This window comes from Galeopterus variegatus, unplaced genomic scaffold, assembly GCF_000696425.1.
Source record: "Galeopterus variegatus unplaced genomic scaffold, G_variegatus-3.0.2 Scaffold5697, whole genome shotgun sequence".
Lineage (NCBI taxonomy): Eukaryota > Metazoa > Chordata > Mammalia > Dermoptera > Cynocephalidae > Galeopterus > Galeopterus variegatus.
The window spans coordinates 112,474-126,153 of record NW_007731808.1 but is presented as its reverse complement, the minus strand read 5'-3'; the positions used below and the strand labels follow the sequence as shown (position 1 = coordinate 126,153).

At 36.2% G+C, this 13,680-nt stretch overlaps 1 protein-coding gene across 2 annotated transcripts in view; it reads left to right on the top strand.

Annotated features, from left to right (window-relative positions):
- Window positions 1-3,518: 3,518 nt before the first annotated feature.
- RAD54B (RAD54 homolog B (S. cerevisiae)) overlaps window positions 3,519-13,680 on the top strand; it is a 91,129-nt gene continuing 80,967 nt past the window's right edge. The window contains exons 1-2 of one of the 2 annotated variants that reach the window (XM_008589855.1): window positions 3,519-3,663; window positions 11,299-11,464. In XM_008589855.1, coding sequence (XP_008588077.1) covers window positions 3,529-3,663; window positions 11,299-11,464 — 301 coding nt within the window. In that variant the 5' untranslated portion in view covers window positions 3,519-3,528. The remainder of the gene's footprint in view (window positions 3,664-11,298; window positions 11,465-13,680) is intronic. The other variant, XM_008589857.1, reaches the window with a different exon arrangement.

The following is a 13,680-nucleotide window of genomic DNA, read 5'->3' as shown; positions in this document are numbered from 1 at the left end:
CGCCGTCTAGAGGGACTTTTACCTCTTCATTGGTTGGCTTTTTTTTTTTTTTTTTTTTAAAGCTTTTAATTACTTTTTGGAAGATTTTGTGGGCAGGTGTAGCGGGGTCAGAGAGTCAAAGGAGCTGCTTAAGGCCTGAAGTGAAGTAATAAGTGGAAAAGCAGAAACAGCCGGGGAGGTATGTTGCTGGTTCTCGGTAGAGTTGTTTTATTTACGTTCTTGCATCCTAGAGGTTTGATGGTTGTACACTCCCCCGCCCTTCAAATCCCAAACGAACCCATCGATTCTGGTCATGACCCTGTATATGTCCAACTACATCTTATAGATAGTAATGTTACAGATAACATTGAGAGCTTACCATGTGTAAAGCTTTGCTCTAAGTGCTTTAAGTGTTTCATTGAATCTTCACATCAGTCCTGTGTGTATGATTATGGTATCACCTTCAGGAAACTGAGACACAAAGAGGTTAAGTAAACTGCAAGATCACATGCTAGGAAGTGTAGTTAGCTTGTGTCAATTTCAAATTTGTGTGAATTACATATCTAGAGACACGTAAAATTCTGCTTACCTATTACAAAAAAGGAAATTAGTTTAATGAAGTTATTTTGGCATGACTTGTTTGGACAGAATCTGTATTGACCTCTGGTGTTGGTAAGTACTTCTAAAGTTGTCAAACCATCAGTTTCATAATTTGCTCTAAGATTAAAGATTGTGCTAATAAAAGTCTATTTTGTTTTTGAATAAGAAACGGCAGAAAATGACCTCCATTACTAATCCCTCTAACTATGTAAAGGCTTATTATATGTAAAATTTATGTATTTCATCATTTTATCATCGCTGAAATTGGGAAACATTTAACTATCAGTGATGGTGTATCATGGCTTGATTGGCTGCACTTTTTTCTTACGTAAAATAATGGTACATCTTACAATTGACAGCATTTTAGGTTTGATGAAATATGGCAATTAAAAAATCTAATTAATGGCATTTTCCCTATTACAAAAGTAACATTTTCATTGTAGAAAATTTGAAATATATGGAAAAGAAATCAGAAAAAAATAAAAATTACTGGTTATTCTAATACCCAGAGATAATCATTGTTAACATTGTGGCATGTGTTTTTCTAGTCTTTTTAAAAGATTGTGTTTTATATGTAGTATATAGTATATCTACTTTATAGCAGTATAATTTACAGTGTATAGTTAGATGTGTATACTTTGGTAAGTTTTTATACACAGATGTATATGTAGATGTAGCCACACTACATACAGTCTGATATAGGTCTATCACTCCAAAAAGTTCCCTCATGCCCCTTTGCATTTCTAGTCTTTTAAAAGTATGTGCATACATACTATTTTTTATTTCCTTATTTCACCTTTCTAAAAAGTTGGAATGAGGCTGAACATGTTTTGTGGCTGTTTTTCATTTGATATAGGTCTATCACTCCAAAAAGTTCCCTCATGCCCCTTTGCATTTCTAGTCTTTTAAAAGTATGTGCATACATACTATTTTTTATTTCCTTATTTCACCTTTCTAAAAAGTTGGAATGAGGCTGAACATGTTTTGTGGCTGTTTTTCATTTGATATAGGTCTATCACTCCAAAAAGTTCCCTCATGCCCCTTTGCATTTCTAGTCTTTTAAAAGTATGTGCATACATACTATTTTTTATTTCCTTATTTCACCTTTCTAAAAAGTTGGAATGAGGCTGAACATGTTTTGTGGCTGTTTTTCATTTGATATAGGTCTATCACTCCAAAAAGTTCCCTCATGCCCCTTTGCATTTCTAGTCTTTTAAAAGTATGTGCATACATACTATTTTTTATTTCCTTATTTCACCTTTCTAAAAAGTTGGAATGAGGCTGAACATGTTTTGTGGCTGTTTTTCATTTGATATATCAAAAACATTTCTCATGTCATTAAACGTTCTTTTAAAGTGTGATTTTTCCCCCCCTCCCATTAATGGTTGTGGAATCATTCATATAACGAATATTGCATGTGAGGTACTGGCGATATGGTGATGAATGGCATTTTATGAGTTTACAGTTTATAGAGCAGTTTCATTACAGTATGAAAAGTACTTGGGTAGTACATGCATAGGTAAGGCCTGTGATCCAGTCTTTGAGAGGAAATGAAGAGTGCTCCCAGTTAAGAGTCCTAAAGGGTAAGATAGAATTAATCAGGCAAAGAAAAATGGGAAAAAGCATTCCCAATACTATACACAGGAAGGTTTGTTCAAAGGCCTAGAGGAAAAGAGAACATGGCTAGCTTTGGGAACTGCAGTACTGACTGAGTTTTAGTGGTATATGAAGAGAGTGTAATGCATTGTGTGGCTGTACCATAATCTATTTATCTAGTACAGACATATAGGTTTCCTTTGTTTTTCCTACTATAAGTAATACTAACATGATTATCCTTTTACATAATTCTTTAAGTATATTTCTGATAGAGAAGTGGGATTTCTGGATTAAATAACTTTGGTAGCCATGTACATATTGGTGATGGCTTGTCTTTTACAGTGTTTTGTGAAATAGCTGTTAATTGGAGTGCTTGCTTCTATCCATTGTAGAAACTTGCTGTATATATGTATTGTCTTTGTCTTCCGTCTGTCTTCCCTGTCTAGTCCTAGTGGAAATAGTATTGAGCAAAAGTTAGAAAACCTGGTTCTAGTCTCTTGATTTATAGTTAAACTCCACTGTTTTAAAAGGAAACAGTATACATACCGGCCAGCAGCCAAAAATAAAAAATAAAAAGAAATAGGGTAGTAAAAGAAAATTGAATTATGAGTGTGCCCTTTAAATTGCCAGGATTTCTTTTATGCATTCATTCAGAAATATTTGTTAGTGATTGTCATGTTCTGATATTGTGGTTGGTACTGCTTTTAGAGTGGTGAAGTAAACAAGCATGATTGCTACTCTCATGTGGTTTATGGATTAGTGGAATATAAAAAAAAAACCCCATGTTTGATATATGTATGGAATAATTCTGTTTTCTTAAATTTTGAGATTTTTATTTAAATTGCTTTAAAGATGATATGATTATTCTATGGTATTATCAAAGTTAATATAGTATTTTCTGAAACTCAAATTTAACTAAAAAATTGACAATATAGGGCCGGCCCTGTGGCTCACTCGGGAGAGTGCGGTGCTGATAACACCAAGGCCAAGGGTTCGGATCCCACATAGGGATGGCCGGTTAGCTCACTGGGTGAGCATGGTGCTGACAACACCAAGTCAAGGGTTAAGATCCCCTTACCGGTCATCTTTTTAAAAAAAAGAAAAAAAAAATTGACAATATATGCTCATTTATACCATTCAATTTAAATCTTAAATTCTTTTTAATAGCCCTTTATGATGAAAAATAAAATCTCACTAGCTGTTGAACTTGTTTTCTAAGGCTTATTACAGGCTTTTTCTCTTACCTTTTAAAATATATCATGGTTGTATTGACAACCTTTTTTATACTGGGGGTGATTCTAGTTAGATTCGTGATTTCTATTTTGGTTGTTTTTCAGGTCACTGCTGCTGAATATGAGACGATCTGCAGCACCAAGTCAGTTGCAGGGGAATTCCTTTAAAAAACCAAAATTTATGCCACCGGGAAGAAGTAATCCAAGTCCAAGTGAAGGGATTACAAAGCTGAATCCAGATATAAAATTAATAGAGGTAAAAAAAAAAAAAAAAAAAAAGAATCATTATTTAGAGAAGCAAAAAGTTTAAAAAAATGCCATTTAAAGAGTTAATATTACTAATTGCCTATAGGAATTTTCAGTATCCCTGACAAAGCCTTCCACAACCTTAGAAAATGATTATATAATTTTTAAAAAAAAATTTTTAAGGAATGACGGGCCGGCCCGGTGGCGCACTGCTACAGTGTGCCGCTTGGGAGCGTGGCAGCGCTCCCGCTGAGGGTTCAGATCGCATGTATAGACCGGCCGCTCACTGGCTGAGCGAGGTGCAGGCGCAACACCAAGGGTTGCGATCCCGTTGCCGGTCCCGGGCGGGTACGGGCGTGACACTGAGGGTTGCGATCCGTTGCCGGTCACGAAAAAAGACAAAAAGGAAAAAAAAATAAAAAAAATAAAATTTTAAGGAATGACATACAGATGGGTCTATAAAATAAACTTTGTTTTTTTTTTTTTTTTAAAGATGACTGGTAAGGGGATCTCAACCCTTGGCTTGGTGTTGTCAGCACCACGCTCAGCCATTGAGCTAACCGGCCATCCCTATATAGGATCCGAACCCGTGGCCTTGGTGTTATCAGCACTGCACTCTACCGAGTGAGCCACGGGCTGGCCTTATAAAATAAACTTTGATAACAGTACATTGTTACCTCTTGGAGGGAAGGTGTGGAGGGTGGAGATTTTCATAAAAATAAATTATTCTAATCAGTTCTTTTAATTTAAAGTTACTGTATAAATAAGTGAACACTTTTTTAGGTAAGGTGATTTAAAGAGAAAATATACATAAATAATGATTGGTATGACTATTCCAGACATTTCCTTTAATTTTTATCTATAAAAAGTGAATAATGGAAGCTATCTTACCCCCCCCCCCCCCCCCCCCCCCCCCCCCCCCGGTCTTTTTTTTTTTTTTGGCAGCTGGCCAGTACTGGGATCTAACCCTGGACCTTGGTGTTATCAACACCATGCTCTAACCAACTGAGCTAACTGGCCATCCCCAATAAACAAACATAATGTATGTTCTTTAGTACTAAGAAAAAGGATTGTTTTGGTCTTAGGTCTAAGACCAATGGTCTTATGTATATAAAAAGTATATAAAAGTATATTGACAGTGTATAAAATGGGCAGTCCACACTTCCCGCTACTCTATAATTCTCTGATCCATTTATGTTGTGGGGATTAAAGTCTATTAATTTTTATCTCTTTTATTTATTGTGGTAAAACATATATAACATAAAATTTGCCATCTTACAATTTTTACATGTGCAGTTAAGTGGCATTAATTACTTCCACACCATTGTGCAACCATTACCACTATCATTTTCCAAAACTTTTTCATCACCCCAGACAGAAACTCTGTACCCATTAAACAATAACTCCCTATTTTCCCCCTCCCTCCAACCCCTGGTAACCACTATTCTGCTTACTGTCTCCATGAATTTGACTACTCTGGGTACCTCATAGAAGTGGAATCGTGATATTTGTCCTTTTGTATATAGCTTTTCTCACTTAGCTTAATGTTTTCAGTGTTCATCCATGCTATAGCATGTATCAGAATTTTATTCTTTTATATGGTTGGATAATATTCAGCTGTGATATGTATATACCACATTTTGTTTATTCTTTTATCTGTTGATGGATACTTGTTTTTTCCCACCTTTTGGCTGTTGTGAATAATGCTGCTGTGAACATTGGCATACAAATTTCTGTTTGAATCCCTGTTTTTATTTCTCTTGGATATATACCTAAAAATGGAACTGCTGGGTACTGTGATAATTCTGTTTAGCTTTTTGAGGAAACACCAAACTGTTTTCCACAGCTGCTGCACCATTTTACATCCCCTCCAGCAATGTATGAGGGTTCCAATTTATCCACATCCTCAGAAACACTTGTTATTTAAAAAAATTATTATAGCCATCTTAGTAGGTGTGAAGTGGTACTTCATTGTGGTACTGATTTGCATTTCCCTGATAACTAGTGATGCTAAGTATCTTTTCTTGTGCTTATTGGCCATTTGTATATCTTTTTTGGAGAAATGTCTATTCAGGCCTTTTGTTTAGTTTTTAATGGATTGTCTTTTTTGTTGGAAAAGTCTACTAATTTTTGGCTCTATTTTTTTTGGTCTGCATGTGTTTGTTTTACTCTAAATTTCTTTAGTTTTCATAGTCTCCCAAGTAGATTGTTAGCATTTACCATTGTAAGGATTCTTTCACACCTTAAGGAGGAAACATAGGTTTGCATTTTTTAATAAGGTTTCTCTCTCTTAAAATTTTTAATTTAGTTAAATTAATTATTTTTTTTTTTAAAGTTTTGGCTGCTGGCTGGTATGTGGATCAGAACCTTTTTTTTTTTTTTTTTGTCTTTTTCCGTGTCCGGCAACGGATCGCAACCCTCAGTGTTGCCCCCGTACCGGACCGGGGACCGGCAACGGGATCGCAACCCTCGGTGTTGCTCCCGCGCCTCGCTCAGCCAGTGAGCGGGCACCGGTCCACATGTGATCCGAACCCTCGGGCGGGAGCGCCGCCGCGCTTCCCAAGCGGCGCACTATCCAGTGCGCCATGGGGCCGGCCCCAGAACCTTTGTTATTATCAACACTGCGCTCTAACCAACTGAGCCAACTGACCAGCCCCTTTAAAAAAAAAAAAAGCTTTATTTACATATAATTTATATACCATACAATTCACTTACTACAATCCAGTGGTTTTTAGTATATTCATAGAGTTGTGCAACCACTATCACAATCAATTCTAAAACATTTTTATTTGCCTGTTATGGACATTTTATATAAATGGACTCATATAATATGTGTCCTTTTGTGACTTGCTTTTTTTCCCTTAGCATAGGGATATGCTTTCCAAGGTTCAGATATGTTGTAGCATGTATTAGCAATTCATTTCTTATTATGGCTGAAATTCAGTTTTCTTTTGCTGCTTCAACAAATTACCACAAATTTAGTGTCTTAAAACAGCACAAATGTATTAACTTACAGTTCTGTAGGTCAAAATCCAATACAGATCTCACTGGGCTATGATCAAGGTGTTGGCAGGGTTGCGTTCATTCTGCAGGTTTTAGGGGAGAATCTGTTTTCTTGCCTTTTGTAGTTTCCACAGTTCATTGGCATTCCTTGGCTCATGGCCACCTCCTTCCATCCTCAAAGCCAGCAGTGGAAGTTTGGGTTTCCATGTTGCCATCTGATTAGATTGGGCCCATCTGGATAATACAGGATAATATCTCCAAATTCAAGGTCCTTAACTTAATCACATCTGCAAAGTCCCCTTTTGCCACGTAAGGTAACATATTCACAGGTTCTGGGGATTCGGGTGTGGACATCCTTGAGGGCCATTATTCTATTTACCACACTGAATAATGTTCCATTTTATTAATATGCCACATTTTATTTATCTATTTGTCAGCTGATGAGTATTTGGGTTGTTTTCACTTTTTGGCTATTATGAATAATGCTCATGAACATTTGTGTTCAAGTTTTTGTGTGGGTGTAAGTTTTCATTTCTTTTGTGTGCATTCCTACAAATGGAATTGCTAGATTTTATGGTAATTATGTTTAACCTTTTCTTTTTGTGGCTGGCTGGTAAGGAGATCTGAACCCTTGACCTGGTGGTTTGTTTTTTTTTTCCTTTTTTTTTGTCTTTTTTCGTGACCGGCAACGGATCGCAACCCTCAGTGTTGCGCCCATACCGGACCGGGACCGGCCACGGGATCGCAACACCAACCCTCGGTGTTGCTCCCGCCCCTCGCTCAGCCAGTGAGCGGCCGGTCTGTACGTGGGATCCAAACCCTCGGCGGGAGCGCCACCGCGCTCCCCAAGCGGCGCACTACAGCAGTGCGCCACCCCTCCGGCCCGACCTGGTGTTTTAACACTGTTCTGTAACCATCTGAGCTATCTAGCCAGCCCTGTTTAACCTCCTAATTAACTGCCAGACTCTTTTCCATGATGGCTGCACCATTTGCACTTTCACCATCATTGAGGGTTTCAGTTTCTCCTAGTCCTTGCCAACACTTGTTATCTTTTTGATAATAGCCATAGTAGTGGGTGAAGTAGTGTCTTATTGTGATTTTGATTTGCATTTCCCCGATAGCTAATGTTGAACATCTTTACATGTGCTATTGCCTGTTCATGTATCTTCTTTGGAGAGCTGCCTATTAAGATCATTTGTCCTTTTTTAAATTGTGTTTCATTTTTATTATTGAGTTGTAGGAGTTCTTTATATATTCTTTATACAGGTCTCTCATTGGATATATGATTTGCAAATGTTTTCTCCCATTCTATTGGTTGTCCATTTTCTTGATGATCTCATTTGCAGCAACAAAAGTTTTAATTTTGATGAAGTCCAATTTATCTATTGTATTGTGTTTTTGGTGCTTATACTTTTGGTGTCATATATAAGGAGGTCATGAGTATTTACTACTAATTTTATTTTAAGAGTTTTAAAGTTTTATTTCTTACATTTCAATCTATGATCTATTTCAAGTTAATTTTTGTGTATGTTGTGAGGGAGTGGTCCAGTTTCATTGTTTTGCATGTGGATATCCAGTTGTCCCAAGATCATTTGTTGAAAGGACAATTCTTTCCTTATTGAATTGCCTTGACACCCTTGTCTTAAGGTTTATTTTCTGACATAGTTTCTAAGGACTGAATTCAGACCAAAACACTGATTTACAATTTTTTTCTTTTAACTATATCAGGAAACTATAGTTATTTTACTTTTCAAAACTAAGGAAGCAGGCGTTTTTGGAGTTATACAGCAGTTTTGAGCAAGGTAGCAAGAGAAACCTAGGCTTAGCAGTCAACTCTACTTTCTCTGCATTGTCTATTCCACTCTTAAATTTTTCTTTTTAAGTTATTTGTTATCTTAGATTGAGTTAACCCATAATAAGAGAGTATAGCTGTGGTGACTTCAGGGGTTTTTACTGATTGGTCTGATAAATACAAAATCTGGGACATATTGAGCATCAAAATAATTACACTATTGGATTATAATTCATTGTATAACATAAGGGTCTGAATCCATATTAATATAAGTAAATGAATAAACAAGTGGGGAGAATAGTAAGTTCTTCCTTACAGTGGAATGCCATATTGTAAAATAGAAGTAATTATGGTGTTAGAGAATCAATGGATCCAAAACTAGTAGATGAGTGTTTGATGAAGAGAGGATATTTGAATAGACTCAAATATCTCCTCACAACATACTTAAAAAAATTACAAAGGGAAGAATACTAACTCTGCAGGGAGACCTAGCAGACATCATCTTAATCAGGTAATGAAAGTTAATGCCTTCAGTGGGACACACTGATAGTATGTGCCTCCTGATGTGATGAACTATGACATTCCTGTCCAAATTGCACAGTCTGAAACTAATCTATCATAAGGAAACATCAGACAAGCACGAACTGAGGAATATTCTACAAAGTAACTGCCCTGCACTCTTGAATTTTCGAAGCCACAAAAGCTGAATAAAGGTAGAGATTAAAGGAGACTAAAGGAACATGCTGACTAAATGTAATGTGTGATCTGGGATTGGATCCTGGCTTTGGGAAAAAACTATAAAAGACATTGATATAAGTGACCAAATTTGAATATAGACTGTGGATTATATAATGGTGTTATACCAAAAGTTAAATTCTCAATTTTGGTAATTTTGATAATTTTTTGATTTTGATAATTTTTCTGTGATTATGGAAGATATCTTTTGAAGTATTTAGAGCTAAAGGAGCATAGGGTCTGCAGCTTACACATGTGTACACGTGTGTGCACACACATACATAACCAGAGAGGGAGAGAGGGAAAGCAAATGAAGCAAATATAAATGAATGGTGGATCTGGGTAAAGGATATATGGCAGTTCCTTGGAATCTTTTTGGAATGTTTTTATAAGTTTGAAATTATATCAAAATAAAATATTGAAAAATATAAAATTGATGACCTCCATTATGATTGACCTTAAAATGTTATCAGATAGATTTTTTTGAATGTCTGATTACTAACTGTGAATTTTATTATGATGAATATTTATAGTGATATGACAATTTTGTTATGGTCAGTTGTTATTCTTTTAAAAATTTCAAATTTTTAAAACTGGTAGGCAGAAAAATGGCCTTCCAAAAATGTTTATGTCCTAATCCCTGACCGTGCTGAAGTGATTAGTGTTAAGAACTTTGAGATGGGGAAGTTATCCTGGATTATCTGGGTGGGTCCACTATAATCACAAGGGTCTTTAAAAGTGGAAGAAGGAGACAGAAGAAGGTCGGAGAAAAAGATGTGATTATGGAAGCAGGATCAGAGAGATGCAACATAGCTGGCTTTGAAAGTAGAGGAAGAGGGCCATATGCCAAGGAATGTGGGCGGCTTCTAGAAGTTTGAAAAGACAAGGAAAAATGAGTATTCTCTCCTAGAGCCTCTGGAAAGGAACCCAGCCCTGCTGTTAACCTTGATTTTATAGCACAGTAAGACCCAAGTTGGAGTTCTAACTTATAGAACTATAAAATGATAAACTTGTGTTGTTTTATGACACTTAGTTCTTGGTAATTTGTTATAACAGTAATAGAAAACTCATACATATACAAAAGTAGAGAAAATAGTATATAATGAACCCCTTTGTCCCTATTACCTGGCTTCAACAATTGACAAGTCATGACTAATCTTGTTTCATCGTTACCTCTCCTTCTGCCTCCCCAGTTCCTCCCTACTTATTTTGGTGCAAATCTCAGGAATATTTTTTTGTTTGTAAATTTTCAGTATATGTCTCTAAAATAGAAGGGCTCTTTAAAAAAAACCAACATAGTAACATTACCATTATCATACCTAAAAAATTAACAATATTTAAGTGTTGATTTTAGTATTGAGAAATTTAGTGAGAGAAAGAGCATTCGAGGGGCCGGCCTGTGTCTCCCTTGGGAGAGTGTGGTGTTGATAACACCAAGGCCACGGGTTCGAATCCCTATATAGGGATGGCTGGTTAGCTCACTTGGGAGAGCGTGGTGCTGACAACACCAAGTCAAGGGTCAAGATCCCCTTACTGGTCATCTTTAAATAAAAAAAAAAAAAAAAAAAAGAGCATTTGACTATGACAATGGCATGTTATGATTTGCTTAAAAACTCTTCTTCTATATTATTTAAAATACACTATAGTAATATGCATAATTTTCATTGTCATGTCTTTCAGCTTTGATAATGTAATTTAAACTAGTTTTAAAAACAATTGGATATTAATTTATTTTTAAATATCTATTCTTAATTTAGATATATAAAAATTGGTAGCTCATATATATATATATTTTTTTCCTTTTTTTTTTGTCTTTTTTCGTGTCCGGCAACGGATCGCAACCCTTAGTGTCGCGCCCGTACCGGACTGGGACCGGCAACGGGATCGCAACCCTCGGTGTTGCGCCCGCACCTCGCTCAGCCAATGAGCGGGAACCAGTCTGTATGTGGGATCCGAACCCTCCACGGGGGCGCCACCGCGCTCCCAAGCGACGCACTGTAGCAGTGCACCACCGGGCCAGCCCCTGGTAGCTCATATTTTAAATTAGGAATCTCATGTAAAAATATGGGAAGTTAGATTTAATTTCTCCTTAAAATATATACTTGGTTCTTTTAGGGTGCTGCAAATAATACCTTTCTCCAGTCACAAGATGCTCCTAGAATATGCTGTTTAAATCTTCTGCCTACTGAAGAAAGTACTAGAAAAATTACTCACGAGGATAATTACAGTGGAAAATATTGTTTTGAAGCATCTGCAGTGACATTAGGTCCACCTCATATAGGTAAGACTAAGCTTTTTATTAATCAGGTTTATAGTTGGCCAGTTGTATTACAGCATTCTTTAAATAATTATTTTGGAATGAATATGTGATATTTGAAAATTGTTGATGTAATACCACTAGATTCTTGGCAATTTAGATTTTTTTGTTATAATCTATCTTTAGTGATTGGATTAATAACCATGTTATTGAAATCTTATACTGTGCTTTATAATAGGTGTAGGCTTAAGACAGTTTATTTTGATTTTGTTGGTCAAATATGATCTTTTTCTCAAGTACCAAAATTAGTTCTGTTTGAAGATTTGATTTTTAAAAAAATTTTTCTAAAGAAAAAGGTTAATAGTACTAAACTTTGAGAGGTGAATTTGCAATGAGTAAATTGTTAATTTATTATAGTCTGGAGTAACTTCAGATCACTTAAATTCATATTATCAATGTATATATTGCAGGAAAACCAAACATTTAACAAATCCTCCATCCCTTCATTGTTGCATTGAGTTAAAATAATGATTATGGTTCTTTTTGTATTTGTAAGGGATCATTGTTTTCCGGGTAACTAAAAAAAAAATTGTGGTGGTTCACAGATGTTTATATGGCCTTGTGAAAGGCATCATTGAGACTACATTTTTCCAAATTACATTCTAGTCATTCTTTAGCTGAATGAACAGATTCAGGGAGCTGGCCCATATTTTGGGCTACAAAATAGTAATTGCCAATCCTGTGATACCAGTGCAAATCAAGAAAATGTCTTGAGTACTTAACCCTTTTGAAGGAAGGTCTTGAATTTTGTGATGAATGGGTTCATTTCTTTTCAGGGCAAAGAGAATTCTGTATTTTCTCAACTAGCCATTATCCTAGTGCCATTCATGTGCTCCTTGTAAGTTTTCAGAAGTTGTAACTAGCATCAGGGCAAGGTTGAGAAAGACTTTTGGAGCTGGCATCAATGTAGGGAGATCCCTAAGGACAGCTCTGGACATGACAGTTCAGCAGCTGCCCTGTCTCATTGATTTGTTCTCTCTTCTTTCCTTCTTATTTCCCTCTCTTCCTCTTTTCTTCCTTCCATCCTTGTTAGCTGAATATCCTGTTTTCCCAGGCTTTCTTCTCTACTGTAAAGCCAGAGTGGATAATGATCTATGTATGCCCATTTCTTTTCTATCATGGTAGATAATCTCTTCACTAGAGAATGATATTTGGTCTCTGGAATATAATACATTCTATGTTACTGATTTTGGGCTTTGTTTGTGGTCTCCTATAGTTTCTCGTTCTCTTTTCAGCTAAATATGAGAAGGGAGTTAAGAGTTAAGATAAATTGAAGAGGGAGTTAATTTACTCATCCCTTAATCCCTTAATCCTTTCTCTGGTTTAGTACTTCCCTGGGTTGGGGAACCTGGCCAACATCCTGATACCCTCCTGTTTGCCTCCCACGGATTTGTTACCACTTTTCCCCTGGGTGATGGAGCCCCTAAAGATTACTCAAAGCCCATCTCTTTTGAGCAGTAAGAAGCCCCAGAAAGGGGTTAATATGTCAGGACCCTCAAGCATGAGGTATCCTTCCATTTGGGAAATTAACCACGAATTGGGGTTCTCTTCCTGCATTTATTCTCCAGACCAAGAAGTTACAGGAAGAGACATAGGTGGGTTTTTTTTTTTTTTTTTTTTTTACTAAGTACAGTTTAACAAGTTTTTACAATAGAAGCTGGTAACATTCAGTAAAAACAAGTCAGATGACATTCTATTTAGACAATTAAGTGATCCACTAACAGAGGCTAGAATTAGCAAACATTCCTTCTCCCTCCAGCAGCTTTTTAGTAACTTTTCTTATTTTTTTAACTTTTCAGATGTTCTTTTTTTTATTTTTTCTTTCTTAATTTTATTTTGTCAATATACAATGAGGTTGATTATTGTGGCCCATTACCAAAACCCCCATCCCTCCTCCCTCTCCTCCCTCCCACCCAACAATGTCCTTTCTGTTTGCTTGTGGTATCAACTTCAAGGAATTGTAGTTGTTGAGTCTTCCTCGCCCCCCGCCCACTGGTATTTGTGTGTTTGTGAATTTATTTATTTATTTTTATCTCTCACCAATAAGTGAGAACATGTGATATTTCTCTTTCTGTTCCTGACTTGTTTCACTTAATATAATTCTCTCAAGGTCCATCCGTGTTGTTGCAAATGGCAATATTTCATTCATTTTTATAGCTGAGTAGTATTCCATTGTGTAG